The sequence below is a fragment of the Corvus hawaiiensis genome, chromosome 9 (assembly GCF_020740725.1).
Source record: "Corvus hawaiiensis isolate bCorHaw1 chromosome 9, bCorHaw1.pri.cur, whole genome shotgun sequence".
NCBI classification, from domain to species: Eukaryota; Metazoa; Chordata; class Aves; order Passeriformes; family Corvidae; genus Corvus; species Corvus hawaiiensis.
This window is the reverse complement of record NC_063221.1, coordinates 25,171,826-25,199,272: the sequence shown is the minus strand read 5'-3', so window position 1 is coordinate 25,199,272 and position 27,447 is coordinate 25,171,826. Positions and strand designations below refer to the sequence as shown.

At 43.3% G+C, this 27,447-nt stretch overlaps 1 protein-coding gene and 1 long non-coding RNA gene across 2 annotated transcripts in view; one reads left to right on the top strand and one right to left on the bottom strand.

The window, feature by feature from the left end:
* The window catches only part of TRABD2B (TraB domain containing 2B), a 266,418-nt gene extending 255,959 nt beyond the window's left edge, over positions 1-10,459 (top strand). Inside the window, exon 7 of the mRNA XM_048313104.1 lies at positions 7,709-10,459. Within this exon, the coding sequence (XP_048169061.1) occupies positions 7,709-7,931 (223 nt within the window). The 3' untranslated portion in view covers positions 7,932-10,459. The remainder of the gene's footprint in view (positions 1-7,708) is intronic.
* The window catches only part of LOC125330193, a 119,190-nt gene continuing 102,109 nt past the window's right edge, over positions 10,367-27,447 (bottom strand). The window contains exon 2 of the long non-coding RNA XR_007205407.1: positions 10,367-15,330. This is a non-coding gene — a long non-coding RNA (uncharacterized LOC125330193). The remainder of the gene's footprint in view (positions 15,331-27,447) is intronic.

Below are 27,447 nucleotides of genomic sequence, written 5' to 3'. Positions count from 1 at the left end.
AGCAGCAGGCCTGATTCTGCCACAGGTGTGGGTGCAGGGTTTGTACTCACAGGGTTTTCCTAAGGGACTTCGGGGCAGGATGTTGAAAAGGGCCATACACAGTCTCCTCTGGGGATAGGAAAAGCTAAATCTGACCATGAGGTGCAGGAATCCTTCCCACAAACGGGAATTTCACCTCAGAAAAGGGCCCTTGGGCTGTGCTGGAGTTGTTCCTCACCTACTCCTTCCCTACCTGCTGGATGCATCCTGCTGTCCACCTTTGCCTCACTGTGTTCCCCAGCCCTCAGGCTGCATTGCTGTCACAGCAAACTCCCCTTTCCTTGTCTCAGACAGTCCACACTGCCCCATCCATTCCTGTCCCATCCCTGTCTGCTCCTCTGGCCCCACAGCAGATGATCCACTTTGCCTTAACAACGTGAGCCACATGTGGCTTTAGGATGCCCCTGCTCAGCCTTGCAGTGTCTCTCCAGGGCTGAATTTGTCTTCACAGAGATGTTTTGCAGGTGGCCTGAGCCATGGGGACCTGCAAATCAAAACGAGGGCCTGCAAAACACTTCAGGTTGTGTTAATGCTGCTGGTGTCACACTAACGCTCCAAGGTCCTGAGTCAGGGGACCTGTAGCAGTAAAGTAATTCAACGAGCTTTTGATGGTTCCTCAGTGGGTGTCGGGGATAAAAACTAAATCTCCTGGCTTCCAGCCCACAGCCCATCCTGAGAGGGGCCCAAAACTGCACCAGAGGAATCTGAGCTGCATTTTCAGCATTGAGCCTCCTCCTGCTTACACCGTCATGGCCCTCCCAAAGCCGCTGATCCAAGAGAGCCACCTTCTCCTCATTGATGTCAAACTCCGGAGCCAAGACCCCACGGAAGGGGCAGCAGCTGCAGCCCTGCTGTGCCTGGTGTTGGGGAGCTGCTGCAGGACTGCAGAGGGGAGCTATGTCCCACCAGCTGCTGCTTTTTGCACTGAAGAATCAGCAGTTTTTCTTTTCACCACCCTGCTGTCCTAACCCAATTTAGGAACCCATCCCTACCAGTCAGAGCCCCCAGTGCGGCCAGAGCTTGGTTGGGATACAGGGGACGTGAATTCCAGAGATAGAGAGCTTTGTAAGCAGCTCATCTCACCTACCCTGGAGACATGCCTTTGGAGGGAAAGGGTTGTCCTCTTTAGATGTCTTGTTCCCTATAAACTGTAGCAGGAAGACAGCTGAATAGCTCTGGCTGCAGGCCTGCATTTGACATAGCCACAATTAAGGCCACCTTTTAAATCCTAGTGAAGGCCAGGTCAGCTGAAGGACTGCCTGTGATTCTCTTTAATGGCACATTTAAGCATCCCATCCTTGTGTGCGGTGTCCTGCTCCCCAGCTGCTCTTCAGTACCTGGTGACAGTGTGGCTCGTGGTCATGGCATGCTGTTCACAGCTTTCAGAGCCAGTCCCTGGTGAAAATTGTGCTTCCCTTTCCATCTTTTCCCTTAGTATCCTATTCTTTCTCCTAGAGATGAGCCATGGCAGATGTCCTAACAAAGAGCAGGGGTGGGGGATTAGATCTCTGCCAGGGTATTTACACTGCCCTTTGCCTCTGCACAGGGGGGAGGCTCACAGGTGCCCACTTCAAGGAGGGGAATTGCTCAGTGTCAGTCTCCAGAGGAGCTGGAGCACTGAAACAAGGCAGGATCAGACCTTGACATTGCTCTCAGATGGAGAGATGGCTCCGATTTGAGGCTCATCAGAAGCAGAGTTCAGATGGACAGTGAAGGGCTGTGGAAATGCTCCCAGTGCTGCTGCTGACCACTCTGTCCATCGCGTGGCTGAGGCTGTGCTGCTCACAGGGAGGGTGCTTGCACAGTGGGACATGGCCAGAGATCCAGGCTCCCAGTAACCCTGGGTAACCAAAAAATAGCAGGGACAAGGCTCTTCTTTGTCTCATGCCGTATCTTCTCTGCTGGCCCCAAACCAGCATGTGATAGTGCTTACTCACTCAGACATGCTAAGGCACTTTACTACACTACTGCAAATAAGCAGTGGCCTCTTCTGGACCAAAAACTGGATTCCCTAATCAGATCCAGGTTGGATTTTTTTTTTTTTTTTTAATGAACTGAACCTTGTGAAAGCATGAGCCTCTTGGCCTTGGTCCCACAAAGGGCTTTAGGATGTGCTGACTTGTAGGTATGTGAATACTAGTGCTGGAAGCACTTGTGTGCTCTCAGTCCTGCTCATCTGGGACCACAGGACTCAGCATCCTGCAAGATTTACCCCACAGGCTGCAAGAACCTTGTCTGAAAGGAAGGTAATGATGAAGAGATAGATGGGGGGAATAGAACCTATGTTGATCTAAAGAATTCCTTCCAGAAACACATTAAATAATGATATGAAAATTTAGGGAGATTGGGGACTTCCTGTTCCCTTTAAGAGGTTACTCTAGTGGTCTTCAAAGTTAAATCTTTGTGACATAGTTCTAGTGGATATTTACCCCCCAATATACTCCTTTTAGCTTTTGGTTGAGCACTTTTTCTTTCCTTTTCTTTCAAATGTGTGGTCAGACTTCTTGCCAGCCAGCTCATTTACAGACTGCAACGGATTGGTCCCTGAACTTTAAGCTGATGTATTTTTCAAATCTTGATGAATAAATTTTGGTGACATAAATAGGCCTGGTTAGTTCCAAGAATAATTGTCTTCACTTGCAGAACATTATTTCTGATCACCAGAAAAAATAATATGATCAGTCCTTTCACATCTGTTCATTAAAAAAAAAGGGGGAAAAAAAGCAGGGCAAATTTTGTTTGAAAAGAAACAGGAAGCATATGCTTAATATCACTTAAGAAAACCCCTAGCCATCATAAGGTTAACATCAAATCACAAATGCAAAACAGTCATTATTGTATTTACTCAAAAATTTTCTTTCACTTTACTAGCTTTTTAGGTTTTCAATTGAAACATGCATTTTTCAGGTTTCAATCTAGCTTCTTTCATCAGCTTCTATTGTAAGAAGGGCCGTCTGAGTCAACATTTGCTTACATTTATTAAAAATAGTTGTCTTGTGTTTACATAGCTCCTTTGATCCAGAAAAATCCCCAAACACTTTGTAAGTTATACTTGAAAAGGTTACTTCCTCCACCCTGAACAGAACCACGTTGGGACCAAGGCCTGGCAGCAGATAAAAATGGATAGAAATGTCAGCATAATTGGGTTCGTCCTCACCCCCTCAGAGAACCACCAGTTTTCCATGAGCTTCAGAACAGCTCCTGGGACCATAACGGTGGTTTGGACTTAGGGGGCAAAAAGTAGTGCCAGTACTGTCTGTCCTCTTGGAGATTGCCTGTTTTTCATGTACTTTGCAGATACAGAGGCAGTGGTACCTCCTGCACCAAGCACAGGGCTGGTGGGATCTCACCTAGGCCTACTGTTTCCAGTTTGGGGCATCTCATTCCAGAGAAGACATGGACCAGAGCCAGGGAAGAGCAGAGGAAATGATGGAGGGAAAGCACTTGAGGACTTGTAAAGAAAGGTGCAGGGAATTGTTTGTTTAAAAAAGAGAAAGCTGAGGTGAAAAATGGTTAAATCTTCAAAATATGTGAAAGGCTGCTGAGAAGAGGAAAGGAATAAACCCATCCATGGGGATAGGGCAAGTCGTGACCTTAGACTGTAGCAAGGGAGATTTGGTGAAGCGTTAGGCAGTAATTCTGGGTGTCAGAAATGGTGAAATGCTGGAATGATGTCTGGACAGACTCTGGAATTGCTGTCATTATCACTGTTTTTTTGAGACTGGATTAGACATAAATGTCAGGAGGGGTTTAGATCTTGTTCCTGTGTCTGGGGCAGATGGGCCAGAAAGACTCTGCTGGTCCTAACCTGTGTCCTTCTGCTGTGGTGTCCCATGTGGTCAGATGAACCCTGCTTACATGGATGAACCGAGTCATGCTAAAAATCAGTTTGTGAGCTCCCTTGAAAGTCCTTGCAAGACAAACCAGAGCAGAAATTCCCTCAATGGGTTGCATGTGTGTTTGTTTTATTTTTCAGCTTTAAAATGCTCCCAAATCATCAAGGTGCTTCAGCACACCCCCCAGCTTAGAGGACTTGGACCATGTAATTGCATTCAGTAGAATCTGTGCACAAAGCTTGTGCCTGAGGCCCCATTTTTGGGGAAAGTTTTACACATCCTAATGATGGTAAGACAATGTATGAGTAATGCACTGATTTGAAAAACTGCCCTATTATCTGATCAAAAGAACAAGCTCATGAATATGATACCGCAGGTCATTTGGCTGAAATGTACCTGGAGTCTTCCAAGTTTTTAAAACAATCCCATACACAGAAGCAGAAAAGAGAGGTATGAACAGCAGAGCCAGTGGTTGCCTGTTAACCACAGATCATGTGGAATGTTTTATTAAAGATATTTTTATCAGACACAAAAGGCTGAAATACAGAATATCCTGGGCTGGCAAGAGAAGACATGATAATAATTTAGATTATTATCCCACAGATCTGTGATTCACTTTTATTATTCTCTGTGTTCAGTTCAGGAATGCACAAATCCTCCCCAAGGAAGGTTTCTGGTTGAGTTCAGGGGACTCTGCTTCATCTTTAGGGAATGTCCAAGGGTCAGTGAGATCCTACATGCACGTGCAAACGTGCTCAGAGGGAGTTTGCAGAAGTCATCTCCTGACACCAGGGCCACCTCTAAGATTAGGTTATAATCCAACCTGGCTGTCCAGGGCCCTGCTGTAACCCCTAGGAAGTGAAACACCCCGACCAAGAGAGAGACCTGCACTGGAATGAGGTGGACCAGCTTCTGGAAAAGGTTCTTCCCATTCAATACAGAACAGCGTAGTTACAAACTGGGACCAGAGGTTTTACAAGGAACTTTAGCATTTCGTAAAAGGGATCATTCTCTTTAAATATCTCTAAACCACCTTGGCAGTCAGCTAAAAGTACATTAAGAAAATGTTTTGTATGGATAAACTGTGATTCATTTGCTATTAGCAAATGCTTTGTACATGTTAGTGGAAACACACTGTTCTTCTCTTGTAAAGCACTTAAGGAGTTTTTGAAAACAAACAACCCCGCCTAACAGTATTTATCTTGACAAGAATGCTTTTATACAAATGTAATGACTTGAAAACAGAAAAAAACCTCATTAACTAAGGAGAAGTGATCAACAATTCTCAGGTCTTTGAACAAGGGAGCGAAGAAAATAAACAAAAACAACCAACCACCACCAGCAACAAAAAAACCCATTCCCCAAAACACGAAACACTTACGGAAGTTGACTAGAACACAGAAACATACAGAAACATAAAATGCTAATTTAAGGCTGCTTTAGCAATCCCTTAGATGTAGTTGGCTAATGGGTGGGCTTGTGAGGCTTTTACAGGTTCCCTGGCCAGCCTGTGTGCACAGAACATCCCTGAGAAGCAGACAGTTTGTGCAAGGGAAACTCTAATCTCACTGGAGGATCAAGCCCATAGAATGCATCAGCAGCAGGATACACAAAAACTTGAAGTCTTTTTGGTGATTTTTTTTTAAATTGCAATTGAAAATCAGACCTTCCTTGTAGTTTAAAATTTAATTTAGGGTAAAGTTTTGTAGTTCTGTAACATGACAATCAGTACCAAAGATGAGGACAAACACCTACCTGTACCTTAGGGAAATCTGGTATAGGGGAAAAACCCAAGTTGTGATCCCACTGTCAGTGTTGCCAGATCTGTGCACCACAGCATCAGTCAGCGGGATAAATGAGATCTGGATCAGAAATTGAGGCATGGCTGCATTGGTGTTGGATTTCTCAGAGCGTGTAGTACCTCTTTGTGTCATTTTGCTGTAATGATGCTTTGTGTTCATACTGATGTTACATTACAGGAGCTTGGCCACACAGTGCCTAATCCAGTACCATTCCTGCCAGGCAGATTGCAAACAGCAGCATTAATTTATCACAGAGCAGCTCTTTGTGTTAAGTGACTGCAGCAGTTTTGATGCAATATAGCAGAAACTCTAAAGCTGGGTGTCTTCTATCAGTTCAAGACATAAACCAACCACTCCCTGTGGGAATTCAGGGAACTTTGTCCAGCAAGCATTGATTTCAGAGTTCTCACTTCACAGCAGTTTGTTGCTCTGGAACAAGCCCTGCTTCTCAGTGTCAGAATCCTAATACTGGTTAGATGGATTATCTGCTCCCATGAAGCAATTCCTATGTCTTTAATTGAAGACTGCCTTTTCTTTTTACTCTAATTCATTGCACATTAGTTGAGATGACTTCTAGCTGCAGAACAACTATCCCACCCAGAAGCTGTGGTGACAGTAATAAAGGATGAGGGAAGAAATGAAGTGACTTCTCCCAAAACTCGGGCTGAAGTGTAATGTGCAGGGATTGTCCATGGGATTTGATGTTGACCAGTGCCCTCTTCGGGGTGGGCTCTGATCTTCTCAGTTTGTGATTGACTCAGCACATTTGAAGCATCTCAGCTAAAATCTATCTTGGTATTGCTTAGACAGAAAAAGACAAAAGCTTTCAGTCCTTCTAAATTATGTTTCTGTGCATGAATCTGAAGTAAGATGTCATTCCTTTTATCTGATATTATGCAAGACGCAACCTTTTTCTTCCAAGGTCAAGATCTTGGATACTGTAACTAAATATTTATAGGACTGCATAGCTTCTTACTCCATAAAAAAATTATTTGAGGGTCATTTTCAGCGCCTCCAAATCCCCTTTATGGAAGATTTAGAGAATCTGCAGGTATTAGTGTCACATCTTTTTTTTCAGGGGATTTTGCCTTTTTTTCTCCTCGCTCCTCAGCAGAATGTCTTGGGTTTAAGTCCAAAATCCACCCTGTGCAGTTTGCATGCTCGGTTGTGCTGCTCCCTGACAACTGGTGGATTATGGATCATCCAGTAATGGATGCAGTGGGGGCATTTTATGAAATGGAGATTACAACTTAAACTTCCAAATCAATCGTAAATGGACCTTTTTGACCTCCAGTGTCATGGGAGTCATGATGAATTCCAACCTGCAAATTCAAATCAAAGTACTAACTCAAGCTACAATCAATAAGCAATCACACTGCTATTGAGGCAAATCTGCAGTCAGGGAAACCCAACACTGACTGAGTCTGGTTTTGGCTTTGTGATTTGATCCAAAATGGCTTAAAGCCAGGAAAAGAATTGAACCTGCTTGGTGCGCAAGGTTATCAGCTGTGTAAGGGGATCTTGGGAAGTTCTTCAAGGCTTGTGAAACAGGGAAGGGATGTGTTCTGGCTCCTTCTGGACTCAGTATATGGTCCATGGTGAGTAAGACCTGTCACTGAGGCAAGGCAAACTTTCAGACCTTTAGTGTGAAGAAGGGACATAAGAACAAGCTTGTCCTGGGTCAGCACAAGGATACATTTAGCACAGTCTCTGATGCTGGCCAGTAAGGGATGCTTAAAATTGGAGTGCAGTAAGTCAGATACATTAGGAGCAGTCCCTCCTTTGGCTGTATTTTGCCAGCAGCCAGAAGCTGAGAGACGTCCTGGATCAGAGCTGTTTCCACATCATCACAGTTACCAGTCTCTGGCTCTCTCCCTGGTGTCTAATGCATGAAACAATAATAATAATGATAATAATAAAACCAATAATAATTGGAATTGTCATTGTGGCTGCTACCACTTGGAATGACAGTTCACAGAGCAGAAATAAGGGTTCTCCTTTTTAATTTCCTTCTCTTGTGTTTTCTTTCAGCACCACCACGTTGCCTTCCTATATCAGGATAACCAATGGCTACATCACAGTCAAACCTCCCATCTGGATTTCCAACCAGCTGGATCAGAGGCCGCGTCCCGACCACCCATCCCAGCCCCAGCTCACAAGCTCAGCCCCAGCCAGCCTCTCATGGCCATCAATAACATTTCCTCTCTGCATGGCCATAGCTTCTTTTCTCCTGAACCTACTGCAGCCCTCCTGACCACATTAGTATCACGTGCAATCCCTTGGAATAGAGAAGAGAGATAATTTATGAACGAATTGGAGTTTAAGACAACAACAGTTACAAGCTGGACCTTCTCAGTGACTCAGTAGTGCCTTCTAGCTGATTTTGTCTCTTTGCCCAGATACATTTTGAAACTCTAAAGCTTTATTGTAACACTGACTTACATCTTCTTTTTGTAGAAGGATCTTTATTTCCCATAGTGCTATGGGGTTTTGTAAAATATACATGTTCATATAAAGAAAAAAAAAGAAAAAGAAAAAATGTATTTATTCGACTGGTAAACTTATTTTTCTTGTTGTATATGTTAATAACATCCCTATTAATCAGTAGCGATGGTGAAACAGATAAATTAATATTTTCTATATTTGTTTTCTGACAATTCTGCAGATGTCTGAACTGACACCAAATGAATGCCTTCTTTGTTACTTTAACCATTTTGTTTTACAGCAACTGTCCAATAAGTACATTTCTGCTGAACATCTTTATTTTACTTCTTTTATCTCATTAGCATAGCTTACACTGAATAAAGCAGATCCTGCTCTCTGGGGCCTGTGCTCATTACAAAAATAGGTACATTCTTAACCCATTAGCTGCCACAGCCTAAAATACCAGTTATTTTTACATGACTAAGTAAGTCATTAGTCAGGATAATCCTCTGCATTCCCCCTGTTTTCTTTAACTAAGCTATTTAACTTCTTTGGAAATTACCAATTTCTCTCTTTACCCTGGGATTAATTTATCATCTAGTGCAAATTAAGACACTTTTTTCTTAATAAAAAATTGCTTTTAAAGTCTGGAATAATCCTACTTGGAATGATTTTCTTCTCTCCCTCATTTTATAAACATAAGCCTACAACCTTTTGCAGCATAAATGAGAAGAGAGCTTGGTCTGTCTATAGATTATAAAGATGTAGTGCCCTGTTAATCTATAGAACTCCTTTGTACCAGTTGTATTAATGCCCGTGGACAATCTGGAGGCAAAAAACATGTACAAATTCCTCTTTCTCTTGCTACCATGACCTGATAGAGCTGATATCTCTGTGCTGAAATACTTATGTCTTGTCCAAAACCTGCTCAACACCACAGGAATCAAACTAGCCCCTGTGTTATGGAGACATACAGAACATTCTTCCATTTTTAGACTAGGGTACCTGACTTAGATGGAAAAGTTATGACACCTTACACTCACTGAAAAATGTGCTCCCTACCCAAGCAGTTCTTGTTCAGGAATGAGATTTACAACATCTATGGGGAAAAAAAAACCTGCACCATCTTAAAAATTACTATGTTTAAAAAGGCATGTAGATGTTTTCTCACCACCAGAACAGGATGAAAAAATTTCTTTGGATACAAGAGTTTAGAAAATTAGTTTTGGTTGAAATAGTGGGGTTTTTTTCTAAGTCATTTACAAACCAAAAGTCAAAACTACGTGATGAAAACATCTTATTTAAAAAAGAAGTCTCAAAATTAGAAAAATACAATACAAGCTTTTCTTTAAGGAAAAGCAGTGCTTCTCCACCTTGGAAAAAAGATAGTGATGATAATTATAATAACAATACTGATAAAATTCTGGCTGAAAACAACCCTGTAAGTTTCCCATCAGCCCTACTGCCCGGTCTCCAGAGCTGCAGATGATTCCATGCAACCTGCAAGACTCTGCAGTGAGTGAGAGTTCAGAATTCACAGTTTGCTCTTTGTCGTACCAGTTATTTCAGGAAAGTAGGATGGAAAGTAACTAGACTACAAAAACCACGTGATTTCATGATGAAATACTGAGCATTTCCCTCATGCATCCCAGCCCATTGCCTTGCAAAGGCCAGGGACAATACAGGTAACTCCTTTTAAATTACTGGACACGGTGACCCCCAGCCTTTGCTCTGTTTTTGACAGCAGGTTGTGTAGGTTTATGGTCAATTGAAATGGGTACAGCACAGAGTGCTGTAAGCTTCCCCACTTACTTTTTTTTTCTTCAAGTACAACGGTTGATAAGGCTGAATGGAAAACATTGAGCTTTGCCCCAAATGTGAGATTCAAACAGACCCCATGCATACTTTCATATTGTGTATTTTGGCTAGCAGAAGATTATAGATGTAAGTTTTGGACAGAAGCCATTCACCTTGCATAATATTTATTGCACAGAGATGGATATTGGAAACATATTTTGAGAACTTTCATTTTGGTTTTATTTGAGCTATTGCTCTAGAAATGCCTGCATTTGAATATAATGGTTTAACAGACCTTCAAATTCAACATTAATGCATTTTAAAAAGATTATTGGTTCTCCTGATGTGTTCAAGGCAGAGATGAAAACTGAATTATAATGTCTTATTTACAAGAATGTAACTGGAAATAAGGTAGGCAAATCTTAAGGGTGATGATAAGTTACATAGTAAAAGTGAACAGCCAACAAACCAAAACCCATTGAATTTTATTTGTTGTAACCGAATCGTATCCAGAAATTATTCTGTGGTACTATCCCAGGAATAATTCCAGGTGTTGGAAAACCTACTGTATAAATAGACAAGACCATGTAAAGATAAGGGAGAGGAAAAAAAGCAGAAAACAGAAACAACTTGTCCAAGACTGTAAGGAAAACAAACAGGATCAAGACTAGAAATTACAGTTCTGAAGTTTCCCTATCTGTGGCTTTCTCCATAAAGCTGTGGAGCTTTTTTTTTTTAATATTAGGAGCACACAAATCTCTCCACACTCCCAGCTGTTATCGTGCTGCACAGAATAGTCACTCTTTTGTCACCAGCAAGGTTTTTGGAGTTCCTCCTGCACTGGACAGTAATATTCAATATTCATTAGCTCAGATACTGTGGTATGTTTGGCTATCACAGGATGTAAATGGCTTGGATATTGAAGTATGTTTTAACATCTTTGCATTTCCTGGGATTTTGTCTGTAATTCTGGGAAATTAATAAATTTTACTGGAACCCTTGTGCTGGTGCCCCACATTTGTGCAGTGCAGGTGTCGAAACAAGGTGTCTCTTGGATCTGGGGTCTACACACCTGATTTTTGCCACCTAGAAGCAGCTGCCTCAGTCATCTGAGCTGTCTCTGGCTCATGACTTAAAGGTTGAGTAGGTTTCTGTAGATTGTAGCTCAGGAGCCCCACGTGAATGACTTCAGCACAGCTCTCTAACCAAACACATCTTTTATTCTCATCTTACCCTAAAATATGACTTTGGGTCACTTTCTTCAATACATGACCTGTATGCAGACCAATGTTGGATAATGAACCCTCACTGTGGTTGATAAAATGGGTTGTTTACTAATCAGCATTCATTAAAGCACAGTAGTACTGGTTAGCACAGACCTATGCACACCCATTGCAATGGATCATGATTTCTGAATTTCTAATGGTTTTCTAAACCATGAGTTTAGAAACTGGACCAGATTTGATACGTGCTCTGGAAGCAACACTGACTACCAGCTTCAGGGGACTTCAATTTCCTCTGTGGGTTTCTCAGAAAACTAAAAACCAACTGTTTTCTTTCTTCTGAAGGAAAGCTCAAATTCCCATGTAATCACAAGATTCCAAAGGCAGGAGATTTAACAAAAATATTCATGCCCACTACATATAACAGCTTATCTCTGAGAAACACCATCAAGAGTCACCCAGTGTCTGGCAGTCTAGAACATGACTTTGGATGAATCCAAAGCTCAATGGTCGCATGATTCATTTTCTCAACTCAGCTACAACTGACACCAACACAATTCATTTTAAATGTAACTGTAGCATTATAAACAAATGCTGAATATCTGCCAAGGTCTTGCCCTGGTGGGATAAATAATCCCATATCATCAGCAACAAATCTAATTTCTCCTCTTTCAGTGTTTTGATGCTTTTCTCGCTTAACTACAGATACTATATTAACATGCACTGCCACTTGGAGAACCAGTCAGTAAGCTGGGACAGAAGGTATTTTATATTTTATGACTGATGTAATTTCTCTGCAATCCCTCGAGCTGTTGAATAATGCAATATGTCTTCTGGCAATAAATGATGAACATGATTTATGATAACTATGCTTTATACAGGTGTCAAAAATCTGCTTTGTTGAACTTCTCTTCCCATTCCTCCAACCTCCACTGTAATTTAGGAACACCCAAGGCACAGAGTTGTATATTTATCTTAGTTCTTCAATATACGGTTGTGGAGAAAGAGGGAGATGGAAAGAGGGAGAACTTAATCTCTGTTTAGTGCATTGATTAGTCAAATGATATGACTCAGTCATTACCATATACCACTGTTAGGGAGGAATTTCCCATCATGTATTTATGTTAGAGAAACCAAAGTGCCAAAGTTATTATCTCAGCATAAATGTTACCATGCCAAACTTTGCTTAGTACCGTATTTCTGTATTGTATCCAAAAGTTATATGGTCTTGTCATATCTCTGAAGTGATCAATGTTCCATGGAGTGTGCTAAAACTCAGCTTCAATTTAAGCATGTTTTAACTTAACTGAAGAAGAAGGATAATTTGCTGACGTTTGAGATCATAGGGGGGTATGTGTGTATACATTTAAATGTGTGCGTTGTGTGTGTTCTGTCCCAACCCAAATTCAGCCTTTCCTGTGACTAACATTTCAGGAGGCACCTTAATCTAGATAAAGGCAGAGAGGTCTTTGCAATAAGTAGTCAATACTTTCCTTCTACAGGACTGATTAACCATCCTGCAGATTCATGCTCACACTGAAATTCAAATTGCGTTCTTTGTCAGTTTTCAATTCAAATGTATTTCAGATATTTTTTCCTGTTCCGCCTCCTGCTTTTGTGAACTGTTTTGAAGAGTGTAATAAAAAGATGCTTTCTAATATTATTTTATCAAAATATTTTTGTAGCATAATATATTAATAAAATGTTATTATAAATCCATAGCACAATAATCTCGTGTGTCTTGATTCTTTCCTTTGCACTAAAAGCTGAAAAATTACTGAAACCACTGAAAAAAAGGAACATTCTGTTTGTGGAACTTAGGCATGCTGCTTCTTTTATGCCCAACACCAACATGGGATGAAACATAGAGAAAGCAGAACCAAGCTCTTTCCTTCTAGCTACTCCATTCCCTCTCCACATCAAGATACAGAGACACAGAGATTTACTCATTTTTCTTGGCATATTGCTTTTTCTTGCATCCAAGCCATGCCTTGTAGCTGACGCTGCAGATTTCTTGCTGATCATTGTTTACTTCTTAATTATGTGCTAAATCATTTGGTCTTTAACACACCATTTGGAGAGGACTCCACCAGCAAAGCTGGTTTAGAAATATCCACCGTAGGAAATGCAGTGGGAGTTATAAACACTGGAGCTGGTTTGAATGAGCCAAACATGGCACAGGAAGGGCCTGTTGCAAAATAGAAGGGAAACTCTTGAAAAACAAAGCTAAAAAGAGTCTATCTATTGAAGTACCAACCAGACTGCCAAAGCTGCTTGCCATCCTGTCTTTGGAGTGTCAGCCCATCTGGAGAGTCTGTGTGGTCCAGCCATGGGCTATCCCTGGCCCTGGCAAATGTATTTGAGGCAGCACATCTGAGGGAAAACACACCATTGCTTGTGCACTTAATCCCCACTGAATCAGGGCTGAGCTGCACCTGATTGTGGAGGCACTGAACACATCAAGCCAGACTGGGGGAAAGCTGGAGTTGAGCTTAACATTATGGCAGTTGTCTGCTCCAGACTCATCCCAGAGAGGTCTTCATCCAACACACACAAAGGGGCTCCATAACTTCTCCAGGGGCTCAACTGGAGCAGAGGGAACCACTGAAAAATGTATTAAAATATCTGTGCTGTTAGATGTACACAGGGAGTGTCCAAAGACAAAAATAACCAGACTTCCACAAGTCTACTGCCAGTAATGAAAACAATAGTAATGGGAAAAATAGTATGTGTTTAGATTGCTAAATAGCTGGATGGTGGGAATACAATTACTGAATATCACTGGGGTCTTAAAATAAAAAATGTTGAAACTTTATAGAACATTGCAAAGTCTATATTGGCTTTTTTAACATGCAGTTCCTCCCATTACAAAGAAGAGCAGTGAGTCCTGAACACCTGATTCATTTGAGCAGCAGGTCTCAGTCTGCAATCTCAAACATCTTGCTGCACAGTATGCCAGCACTTCATTAGCTAAGGCTGCACCTTTGGGTGCAAGCCATCGTGCAAAGCAGTGCACTTCATTCCCTTTTCCACATTTAACAAGGATACAGTTAAAACAGCAGAACAAATTACACCGAGCCAAACCTCCACCAGGCTGGTTTTCAGAGGAATGATAACAATAATAACTGCGGCAGCGAGTTCATGCTCACAGCCCTCAGTCACACCTGGAGCTCCCTGCCTTCCTGGAATGAAATGCAGTTTGAACAAAGGGACCAAGACAATGTGAGAAAACATCAACAACAGGCAGATAGAGGCAAAGCAAATGAAAGACAGATGTAGGAAGGAGAGTGAGAGCTTTCTGCTTTGTGCTCAGCCCATATCTCTATTGTCCTATGGAGTATCAGTTTGTTGTCCTAATGATATCAGTTCTCCAGTCCTCTTGTGTGACGTATGATGTACCTTTTCTTTCTTCATATGAAAGCCATTGGTTTTCGCTACAAACGGATGGATACACAGCCTCAACCAGCCCTGTGTGACTGAATCATTTTGAACAGCAGTGCCCTTTTTCTTTCCAGAGATCTCTGCAGCTGTTTGTCTTGGCAAGGGTGGGTTTGTCCCCAGATTCATCCTGTTTGAAATCCTTTCCACCCATTCATGTTAGCCTGAGCGTTCACCTCATTTTTAATGGGAGCATTATCATCTTCAGTTCTGCACTGGCAAAAACAATTCTCAGGAGGGGAAAAGACAGAAACTCACACCTACCCATCTTTCTTGAACAAACTGTCTTCATCCAAACTGTAGGAGGCAAGCACTTCGAGGAATTTGCCAAGAATTGTTTTTCTCTTAGCAACAGCCCAGACCAAAAGTGGACAGAGATACAATCTGTGATATCATCTCTCAACCAGAAGGATCCTACGAAGACCCATTAGTTCAGACAACATGTGCTCTGCGCGGTGGTTGTGGCTTGAAGGATGGACAATGCTGGCTGTGTTCTCTGGCTGTGCCTGGGCCAACTGTGGCCCTGAGGGCAGGATCCAATCCCCACAATAACCTTATCTCGCTGCTGCCTTTTCCTCCAAGCAGTTCATGGGCAGCCAAACATTTGTTCTTGACCCTGTTTGTGGCACTGAATCTGATTTGCCACTGCTGGGTCTCCAGGAGACATCTCACTGTGCAGAGCCTGGGGCTGGAGGTAAAGCTTGGCTCCCCATCACTGAGGGTTTAGTGATGACACACCAGCCCCTGGGCCCCTCCTGTGGCTGAGCAGGCCTGTAAAAAGACACGTGAGGTGAGATCATGCTTCATGTGAAGGGAGTAAAATTCTGAGCCCTGGTTGGTTTCCCTTAAAAATACCTAACTTTCCTTGGAACCTCACCCTTCCTGGGCCGTCTTTATCCAAAACCATTAACACCAAGGGGGGTGGGAGGTGACGGGAAGGTTAAAGTATTGGTGTTAGTGGAGGACTCAGATATTAAAAGAGTATCCCAGGTTTGGAGCTTCTGTCGCCTGCTGCCAGCAGCAGGCCCTGCTTGAAAGGAAAGTACCTATCTCAGCATGCAGTCAAGAGGAATAATAAAACTCTGGTCATTCAGAGGCAGGGAAGAGGAGAAAAACACTGAAAAATGTGCAGGCTTATGTTTCTCTTGAACTTTCAAAATAATTTTCTCTCCCATCCAGAGATTAGTCACAGAAGCAAATGATACCAGATCTGGGAAAGAAGTCAGGTGGATAGAAATGATCTTTGGGGAGAAGGAGAGGAAAAAGGGAGTAGACATTTACTTCTCTGCCTGCCTTGCTCACCTTCCCCTTTCTCTGAGGCTGAACATACAAATGAAAGAGCTGGGAAAAATCAAATGTCCAACCTAAAGCTAGTGGGAGCTTTAAATCCATCTCAGGCCAGTGGGGTTTTTCTATTTCTGTCTGGTGGATTCGGGGAGCTGACTTTGCCACTACATGATCCCCTAGAGCTCCTACTCTGCAAGAAGCTTCATTTCTCCCAGAGGCCCCCATGAAATGATTTTCCACACATTTTTCCAGACTCAAATGAAAAAGAAAAAGCTAAGGGACTAATGAAAGCATGCTCATAAACACCATTCCATGGGAAAGACTTGCATTTGCTATGGTTTTCAAAATAGAATTCCAGGTCCTCCAAGTACTTCTGAAGCACTGAGTTGGGCTTCACAACACCCAGAGGTTTCAGGTAAAGAACAACCTCAGCCCTCTCTTAATAAGGTGGGAAAATGAGGTGGACAGTGGATTTTATGACATGCCTGAAATCACGAGGGACATCTGTGCGAGCAGGATTCAGAAGGCAGCCCTTCCTCTATGGTACACTGTTCTCCGAAGCATGGCTCGTTTATTTCAATTAATAGACCTTTATAAGGGCTCCCCTGCCACCTTTTTTTGGCATGAATTACTGCAAAGACAGTGAATTAAAAACACCAAGGGGCATCATTTTCTTTTAGTGTTTAAAGAAGCTGTTTCCATAAAAGCAGACTATGTGAAATTTGCCCAAAAGGGTAAATTCAGGAATAACATAAAGGATTAGAACAGAAAAATAAATGTCTTAAAAATCTCTTCTTAGACAGGCCTGACCTGACAGTTCAGCTCTGGAGTAGTCTTTCTGTGTAACACCAGTCAAGTGGTTCAACCAGGCCTGGTTCCTGTCACAACATTCACTCAAGTGTTGCAGGATTAGGGGCTTCTCCAACCACAAGGTGAAATTCTTTAGAAGCGTAAAGCTAATGCATGCAGTCCACTGTCTCCCCATTTTCTCTCTTCAAAAACACACAGGTAGGATTCAGTTCCAGTACCAGGCACTGTCTGAAAGCCATCACCCAAACTTGCCTCCTTCAGTGGTGCCACCCAGACTGACTCAGCCCTTAGAGAAGTATTTCCAGCTTATGTGACTTGCCAGCTATTTTAACAGAGGCTCTTGTGCTTGGTCCCAGTCAGTTCCTGCCCTCAGAATGCAGCTATATGCGTAGTGTTTGCAAAGGCATTTCAGATTGTCTCTTATAAAGGATGAACAGCTTCAGAAGCATTTTAAAACAAAGCCAAAACTCAACAACTGACTCATATCCACTGCTTGCTGTGACCACACCAAGTATCTCTGATATGGCAGGGATGTGTTATGGAAGAACTTGCCAGGCAAGCTGTGAATTGGACAAGGTACAAAATGAGCTGTAATCTCCACCTAAAATGTCTCCACTTGCTTGACCATTTCCAAAATTACCATTTCACAGAGTTGCAGCCCATCATCATCATCATATGCATAGCATATTTTAGTCAAAATTGCAGGACTGAGAGATGCTTTGACATTCAATAATTGTCCTGAACCTTGGCTGGCATCTCTATTTTTTATATCTAGCTACTAGCTATATCTCAGGTAAACACTAAATAGTCCACTATGAGACAGAAATGTGAAGTTTTTAACTTCAGCTTGAAATGACTTCTTGTTACAATGTGCTTTCATACTGCAAGTTCAAAATTTAAAAAAAACCCAAGCCCATGTGGTTTGTACAAAACATGAAACAACTGAATTTTCAATTTTTTTTTAAGTTCCCAAATAGTAATAATACATGTCATTGATAAACAGTAGTAATGTTTAAATGTCAATGAACAGAAAAAACCAATATTGCTGCTCTAAATGAAAGTGTTGCTTACACTCTTGATAGTTGAAGCTGTAGTTTCATTGTTGACTTGCACCCCTCCTCTCTCCTAGCAGCATCATTCTTCTTCTCATCCTGGTTTTGAGGTCAAGAACTGGATTTTGATTAGTCCAAACAGACTTTCAGGTCCATGCTTTTGCATGTGCCTCTGCAATGAGGGCTTTTTGAGTACTCCTTCGTTCTGAGTTTATGAGGCCTTTTACAAAAAATAATGTATGGGCTCTATCTAAATCAAACTTCTTGCAACCCTCCCATACTTCAGAAGTGCTGAAGACCTCAGCTCAGTTCTTTCTCTTAGCACACATTGCTTTGAATGAAATAGCTGTGTGAAGAAAAATGTCATTGCAATGTGATAATTTGGTGATGATGACGCTGAAGTACTGAACCAAAACAATAATCTTTGGTCAAACCATAATCACAGCACTGAAATCCATTGGTTAATCATGGAAACTTCATACTCAGTGTGGTCTGCTGTGCTGTTCTGAGGCATTTTGAGAAATGGCCATAAGCAGGCTGACAGGAATGTACTTGTGCTGTTACTCACATTGTGTAGCAGGCACACCACACACTTTTGCATGTTTTGAAAAATTAGGTTAATGAGTAAAACCCAATATTTGAAGGTGAAGTTGTCTGCATCCTCTGTTCTCTTTACTGGGAGAAATGAGGCAGCATCTCCAGCTTCATCTCTGTAAATTGTACTCTCTTTTTACCCATGATTTCTTTCATGACAGAAGTCTGCGGTCACACCTAGAGCATCAAACTGGGTGAAAGTCCAAGGTGCTGCTAACATGTGCTACAGGTCCTGAACAGACTGCCCGGCTGGTGCAGTGGCAGCACAGGTACCTCTCAGAGGGACACACCAGTGGGTGGGTGAGCTGTGATGGGGATCTATAAGCTGCAGAACATCTCTCTTGTTTTACTCTGAGGTTTCTGTGTGCTGACACTGAGCTTTTTGAGGAGCCATGTGAAGGGCTGTGGGTGGCCACGCTGTCCTGATGTTGTCAGTTCATTCCATGGCTGACACCAGCAAGGCACAAGCCCTGGGCCAGCAGTTGTGGGGAAATGGCAGAAACCTCTCCCCAGATTCCCTGCAGGCACAGGTGCAGAGATCTGAGGGTTGTATGCTTGCGTTAAAACAATATCCTTAAATCTGTGGAATGATCAAACGTGCCAGTTCTTCCCACCTTGAAAGACAGGCAGGCAACGTGCACTGTGCACCAGCTCTCAGGCTGTGCCTTGCTGTGGAGCTTAAACCTGTCCACAAGCATTCCCTGAAATGCTGCTTGAGCCTGTTGTGCTTCCTCATGCTCCTCCTCTGTGCTGGGACACACAGATGCACAAAGCCAGCTCATCTCTGGAACGGCAGCACAGGGAACTGCCGCTTGCTTGGGTGGTTGCTGAACAGCTGTTTCAGCTATGACATAACTGCTTTTAAACTTCAAAAGGGATCTATTTCTGAGCTGAAAACATGCAGATCATTTCATAAAAGCAGGGGTGAGATGTTAGCAGGCCGTGGAGAGGGTGGTGGACACAGTGGAACTGCAGAGCATGCATAACATCCTGTCAGCCCTGTCTTCTGCTGACTTTCTCTCCTTAGGGGTCCAATCTTGCAATTTTTTCTCAAGCAATAACCTTATCCATGCCAACAGAGCCTGTTATTCCATCTGCTGGTACTCACACTGGAATGTGTTTGCTTTAGGAGTGATTGTGTGCTTTGCTGGTGGGCTCAGAGGACAGATAAAAGCCAGTGCCCAGCTCTGCAGAGTAGTTTCTAGTGAGGTGAATGAACTCACTAGTAAAAGATTCCTTTAAAAAGATGGGTGCTATGCAAACCCAATGTGAATTAGACTTCTTGTGGGGTAAGTGGAGTTCAAGCATGACCAGACACAGCTCAACTGCTTCATGCTACCTCCTGCCCCTGGGAAGACCTTCTGATACCAGCTGGAACAAGCTGAGAGAATGCAAAAATCATACAGACCAGGCTTGGAAGGGTGGATATCTTACAAAATGCAGAGAATGCCCAGATTTTCAGACAACTGTGAGGCAACAGGTCACACAGATGCTCTGTGACACTGGAGCTGCACACAGAATTCTGGCCAAAAAAAATGATGGAAACATTTTGCTGCAAAACCTGATTATTGCCTGATATATGCAAGGGATTTTATTAAAAACTAACAAACAAACAAGCAAGCAAGCCGATTCCTATCTGGAACTACATCATCAGTTTGCCAGACCCCAATTCTTCTCTTTCACTGCCATGAGAATCTTTCCGTTCCCATGAATGATGACTGAAAGCCTCGTCTTGCAAACAGCTCTCTGAATTAAATGGATGACTTTAGATTAACTTTAAATTTAAAAGTTCAACTTATTGATGTTGGCAACTAGAACACGGCCATGGAAGAGAGGTAGGAGGAAGAAAAGGAGGTGCTATTTTTAAAAACAAAGAGAAGTCTCCCAAGTGCCAGAAGCGCAGTCAGCGGAGGGCTGTGGTGGTGGTTCCAGGCAGTGCAATATGCTGAGTATGGATGGATACAGTTTAAACCAAAAATTGGGGGTGCCAGTATGTATTTAACACTTAACATGTAAAATCTTTCTGTTAGGAACCATGTTAGTGACTAAGGGAGCTTGAGAGAAGACTCTGACATGAGTCATCTCGGCACCTGCTGAAATCCTGGTGCTGGCACCGATCAGCGCTCAGATTTTTAAGGGCAGACTCATGAACCAGGCATCCAGAGCTCTGTTACCAGATGAGCAGCTGAAGAAAACCTCACCCAACCAACACAGCCATCAGGAATGGCACATTCCAGAAACGCTCTGGGAAATATTTCAACACTGCTGAAAGCATTTGCTTGGAAGTCTTACTCTGGGTCCATAATTGCTGTCAGGTATTGCAACTCCAGAATAAATGTAATAGTCCTCAGTTAAATCATCCTGCCTCTAGATCAAGAGTTAGACAGCTCTGTCCAGTAGACTAAATATCCTCTCATAAATGCATTCTGGCATCAGAGATTTCCGTAGGTGGGTGGCTCTGACAGAATCATGCTAAGTCCGGAGCCAAACACTGTGAGAAAAGCTGTCCCAAACACCCATTGTCCTTTGCAAAAATAACAGAAAATTGATCATTCTCCACCCCAAAACCACAGCGTTCCTCAAGCCTAATTCCCCAGGGCAGCCAAAGTTCTGCTCTTTAAGCCTGTGTTGCTCAAAGACAGGTCAGGAACTTCTGCTGGGAGGGGCTGTGGCACAGCAGCAGCCACAGAGGTGCTGCCCCAGGGGCTGCCAGGGAGTTGGGGTCCTTGAGGAACAGAGTGAGCGGTGAGAGCTGATGGGGACAGCAAAGCACATGGATCCCCAGCCAGGATAATAAGGTTGAAACCCCAGTGCAGTGCCCTGAGGGTGGCCTTTAACCTCTGCATCTCTCATTTTTCACTTGGGCTGTAACGGTGCAAACAGCAGCAGCACTCCAACAGAGGTATCAGCCTCTGCATTCCCACATGCTCGGGTCTGGCACCAGGGCTGTGGCAGGTCAGGCCCAGATGTGACCTGTAGCATGGCCTGTGACAGGTTATTTATCCTTTAGGCTATCAGTGATTGGTATGATATTAATTGTCCCGAAAAGTTGTGTGCTTTGTGCAAGGATGGGACTTGGCTGTTGCAAAGAAATCGCTTTGGGTTACAGCAAAAACAGTAAAATAACTCCAAAATTATTCAAAAAAATTACAGGGCTCATGTACAGCAAGACTTTATTTATGTCATGTGCAATTAGGTTTGTTTTCCACCTTTTGACAGGAGCATTTCAGCCCAGAGTAAGAATGAAACACACACAAGCAGCATGATGCCACAGCCAGAAACACTCCCTTCATCCAGGGAAGAAAGGGCTCTTACATTGTGAAAGGGAGCCTCCTGTTGTCTTCCAACTGGCATTTTCTGGCCAGCTGAAAGCTAAAATAACCCATCCTTTATGCTTTCAGTACTGTGATCTAATGGCTAAATGGATTTTTAGTACAAAGCATAATTTTCTCCTTTGGTTTTGCTCATTACTTAATGGAAAGGCCCGGTAACATTCTGCTTACATCCCAAACAGTGGCTGCTCAGCAGAAGTGAAGAACACATTGTCTTATAGCCCAGCAGTTATATTTTTTAATAATAATAATAAATAATTAATAATAAATAATTAATAATAATAACAATAATAATAATGGTTTCACTGCAGCTGGCTGGCTGCCTGAAGCTGCTGCAGGCTCACAGTGAACAGGCAGTTCCCACAGTCCAGTGGTTGGAAGGCACCATCAGTTTTTGCTCAATACATGTCTCACTTCTCCTCACATTTTGCTGACAGGAGGGCACCATGTCCCAGCTCCGCAGGGTTTAGCCCCAAACCAGTAATTCTCATTGCAGTGGGCAGCAGCATTGCTGCAGGTGACATGAGAGCAAAGCCACTCTATGCCAAAGGTGCCATGGAACCTTTTGATCCCTCCCTTCTTGCTTTGCATTAGGCTCTTCTGGCACCCAGGACCTGGATGACAGCTCCTAGAAGACTGATTCTTCCAAAGAAATCATGTGTAGCTTTAAGCATGGAGCACATTGGTGCACTGAGGTCACAGCGAGGGAGAAGAGCAGCAGAGACCCTAAATGGGGCTGCGCTCTGCCCTGGGGTGATGGCCTCCAAAGCCTGAGGAGCAGCAGCAGAAGGATATGAATGTAAAGTGGCAGGAAGCAGAGGGCTTGGGTGCTCTAGGACATCCCCATGAGAACAGAACCCCAAACCTTAACTCACGTGCACAAAGGGATTCTGTAGGGACAACCTGTAGTGCAGCAGTGCAGCTCCCAGGGGCTGACACACGGCAGGGAACAGAGCAGGGCAGTGGTGGGGACAGACTGGGGGCTTACAAGGACACACATCCCAGAGCATCAACCACTTCCACACATGCTCTGCACATGCTCTTCAATTGTTTAGGGCTGTCTTCTTAATTTTCTTCAGCTGTCCCCATTGTAGCAGAAGCCTCCTTGCTCTGAAGGGGCAACTGAATGTTGGAAGTGCACCACTGAAAGGGGGGATGGAGAACCATGTTCTCCTTGGAAAATTCAAGTAACATGTCTGGAAAGGGAAGCTGCTTATTGCATGTGTTTCATTATGGAAAGAAAATGCCTTTTAAAATCTAAAATCAAGAAATTGGTGGAAAGGTAATTCCTGGAAGTTAGCTGAGTCCGTATCTTCCATTACTGTTCCCTATAAAGAAATGCTCCTGCTGCTTTTCTCCGGTAATCATGGGTTTCATGCCAGCTTCAGCATTTGGCTGCTGACTTCTTCAGGCAGATTGATGGCTCAGCTGAAACTGAATTTATGGACACAACCCTCCCCTGACCAAGGCTCACCTCCTCTGATAGCTCCAGGTCTGTATCTCCCACTGAAGTACAAGGGACAGGAGGCAGCAAAATAACTTGTGAGGATCTCCAAAAGGAGGATAAACCATTTCTACCTAAACCCACTGAATTTATATGCTGTCACCTACTACCTGGAGGCACCTACCTGGGGGCAGTGATGGCCATACTTCAACTGGATTCCTAAAACTGGGCTGACCACCTTGGGAAAAGTTCAGCACCCCAAAGCTCATCACAGGATGCTGAAATTAAACCCAGCTCTGCCTGTGTCAAATGATACCATTTCCTCTCCTGCAGCTAAAGGGCCCAAGGCAGCAAGCACCCTGGGATAGATCTGCTCATTTGCCCAAAGACAGGGCTCTGCTTCAGCTTCTTGCTTTATCCAGCACTGAAGCCAGCAGCCGTGAAGTAAGACTGCTTCCTTTTTTTATTTTAATTAATAAGAAGGAAGTAAAACAATTCACTGTTCTGGGGGGAATATCCCTAGAGCCTAACTACTGAAAAATCAAACAGCATTTGAAAAGCAAGACAATGAGGCTAGCTTGAACTCACAGAGCATTAGAATTGCCCTGGCAGGAACACAAGTGATTCCCTGATAGATGCAATAACGCTGCAATTACATGAAACAATATGTAAACTGAAAATGCAGTGCCACTCTGCTATTTGTACACCCTGTGTTCCACTGTCGTCCTCTTATTGTTAGCCTTTAAGTATTGTGTCTCCTAGGCCTTTAAATACTTCATTAGCATGATTTGCCAGCAATCTTTTTGTCTTAAAGAAGAATATTTTCTCCCACCAGGGCTCTAATTAAGCCAGTATTTAATGTAGGAAATTCAGGCTTCAGTGATATTTCCATGCTCCTGACAGTTTAAGTGGGAATGTCACAGGGAAGCACCTGATAACCAACAGAAAAATAACACCTGAAAACCTGAGGTAAGGTGAGAAGTATAAAAAAGTGAATCCTTCCCTGTGGGAAATAGTTTATGGCAAATTTGTAAAGGAGGATGAAGGTGAAATGGATTCACTTCTGTACTCCCACCTACAAAGCACTTAGAGATGCTGTAAGAAATTAATCTCCTCTGGATCATAAAACTAGTTTTAACCCCTGAGAAAGAAATAAGTTGACTGGTTTTGATTGATGTCTTGTGGGGCACTAAAAATAATTGATGGGATCTCATTCCCCTGCAGCAGAGGAACATCCTGGCAGAGTGCAGGAGCCCGCAGCCTCCTGGCTCCTGCCTCATTCCCTTCGAACCTCCTTGCAGAACTCCTACTGCCATAGTGCCATCTAGAGACAGTTACAGAAATTAAAGGAGGTTTGTTCCTAAACCTTCTGGTGGTGTCTGAGGGTTTGTGGGGTCGTATCCCAGCAATGATTATTGCTTGTTATTCCAGCAGCCCTTAATTACAACACTGGGTTCCAACATCAAACCCCACGGAACCCAGAGCAAAGGCTTCTGCTGGGTTCAGCACAGTCAGGATTTGTCTTGTCCCACTTCCCCAGGAGGAGGATTTCATCATGATTAGCTCTTTATTAACATAAGTGTGTAAGAGAGCACCCAGCACAGCAAACAGCTCTGGACACTTGTGTGTGTGTGACTCCAGGGGCAGTAGTGCCTGGACCACAAAATTAACATCACACTGTTGGAATTACTCCTGTCTTTTCCTTAAAAGCCAGTGTAGGCAGAGATAGAGAACACCAACACTTGTTCTGGTATTTCAGCATCCTCATGTCCCTGTGACAACCTGAATAAAAGAAAGAATCTATGGTTCTATGATTGTAAGTACTTTGAAGGAGTGAAAAACGGGGTTTCACAGAAGTGCAAATTGAAAATTCAGTCACATAGGAGGGGAAAATAGCATGCTGGCATTTAAAGAACTGGCCTGGTAAGGAAGATACCGGTTTAAATCCAGATTTCCAGCTGTATCACAGACACTGCTGGACCTGGGGTGTACAGAAAGCCGACAGTGACTCCTCCACTCTTTTCTTATCTCTCTTTATTTTATTTCTTTCTTTTCAGATCTCTGTGTGGCTGCTTAATACCTCAGCCATGGCTTTCACTTGTCATAAAAGTAATGAATAATATTAATAAAAAAATATTGCAAGTATCTCTCCACATAAGAATTATTTAAAGATGTTTTCTTTTACTCCCCGGAGAACATATTTACAGACAAATTTAAGCTACTAAATCAAAGGCAAATTATTAAAATGTTGTAAAGCTAAGGACAGAGAAATTACAGGATATAAAATTGATTATCATCTTGCTAGCACTGAAAAACCTCTTCTTAATCATAATGCAAGTGGCCTCTGATAGCAAAATATCTATATTCCACTGCAGCTGGGTGTCCCCAGGAGAAAGCTGGATTAAACAGAAGACAATGAAATACAGACCTCGCTCAGTGGCTGCCTGAGAGCAAAATATGCATCTTTTGTACATCCCTAAAAGATTTATCATTATCCATGCTTATAAATTTCCCTGTAGTAGGGGTTTGAATGGAAAAGACAGTAACATCACAATCAAAATCCCACTGACGAGCTGGTTTTGCTAGGGAAGAGGGAGAGCTTCATTGTTCTACAACTGGCGTCTTGTCTTACAAAAACAGGTCCAGAATTAAGCATCTCCGGGCATCTCTGTAGGTCAGAGCACATAGGAACATGGTATAGACACCTGGAAACATGATTTTTGAGCTTGTGAGGCCCACATGGGTGGCCCCTGCTGTAGACGGGCATCTTGGACATTCAAAGCTGGGCAGCTGAAGGTGGCTGGGCCTGATAGTGGCAAATCACCCTCCTGAGAGCCCTTGGCTGGTAATGCTGGTTTTGTAGAGTCCGGCAGTAAAGCAATGAAAGGCTAAAAGGAACAGTATTAAATATTTTGCTTTTCAACATTTTTGTCATATTAACTACATCTTGCAAGCCGTAGCTGAAGAAATACTCCTTTTTGAAACATCTCTCACTAAAATTCAGTAGTACAAACCGTCTACTAAGCAGTAACAAAGACCGTAAAGAAGACTTTAAATTATCCTTTGCTTAGGAATTTGGGGGTTAAAGTGTGGTTAAAAATAACTGTCTAAACAGAGGGTCTGGTCTGTCTCTTAGACAGAAATGTGGGTTATTGACTTTGTCAATAAACCCACACTGCAAATGATACAAAAGTAAGAAATCAACCAAGCAGTACTTCCCCATGTGCAGACAGGTGATCCACAGAGAACAATTCCTAAGTAGCAACAAAGCTACAGAGCAAATGCTGCTGCTGAATACCCCAAACTGAAGGGGAACTGGAGACCCTCAAGGAGAATCCAGAGCATGACCCAGAGATGGGTCAGAGGAACTGATGGGGCATAGAGAGAGAGCCCCCTGCCCTAAGAGACTTCTTGGGTTGAATCCTGCATGTTTGGTATAAGGAAGAAGCTTTTTACAACGAGAGTGGTGGCACACTGGCACTAATTGCCCAGAGAGGTGGTGGATGCCCCATCCCTGCAACATGGAAGGTCAGGCTGGGCGGGGCTTTGAGCCACCTGACCTAGTTGAAGATGTTCCTACTCATTGCAAGGGCCTTGGAAGAGATGACCTTTAGAGGTCCCATCTGACCCAAAGCACTCTATGATTCTAAGCTATTCATCAGTCCCTCAAGAGCAGGGCTATGAATAAAACAAGCAAAATGTACTTGCCCATTAAATCCTCCGGGGTGAAGAGCCCAATGTTGAAGATGAAGGACCTGGAGGGAGTGAAAGCACATCACAGCCAGAGGGGGACTGTCCCCATCCTCTCCCCTGGTGGTCTGAGCCCTGGCCATGAGAGCTGTCACACTGTCCCCGGTGACCAGGCCGGCTGCCAGGGCCCTGTGCTCACAGCACTGCTCCCACACCTTCTGCAGCAAGGCAAGGACCTGCTGCAGGCATCAGAAAGGCTCTGCCTCACCTCCTCCTCAGCTCCCCTGGGAAAACATCCCCCCTGCACTACTGGCACTCAGATCCACAAAGAGGAGCAGGGGAAGGAATAAATTCCTGCCACGTAATTTCTCCAGCACAAGGAACTAATGCAGGCCACGGATCCGACACTCTGCCTCCCGTGCTGGAGAAGTGAGCCGAGAGCTGTGTTTTAACATTAGCTCCTCAGTGTAATTTCCTGTAATTGTGAGGCGCTTTAGAGGTACTTGTGAACTTGGGTGGATGGCTCCTAACGAAGTTGATGAATAACCCAGGACCGACTCAGCTCCGAAACAGACCCAGCACTGAAGGAGGGAATGCGGAGAAAGGTTTTGCCTTCCATTAGCAACACTATCCAAACAAGTGACCCTCTCCCTGAGAGATTAGTTCACAGCAGGTGAGC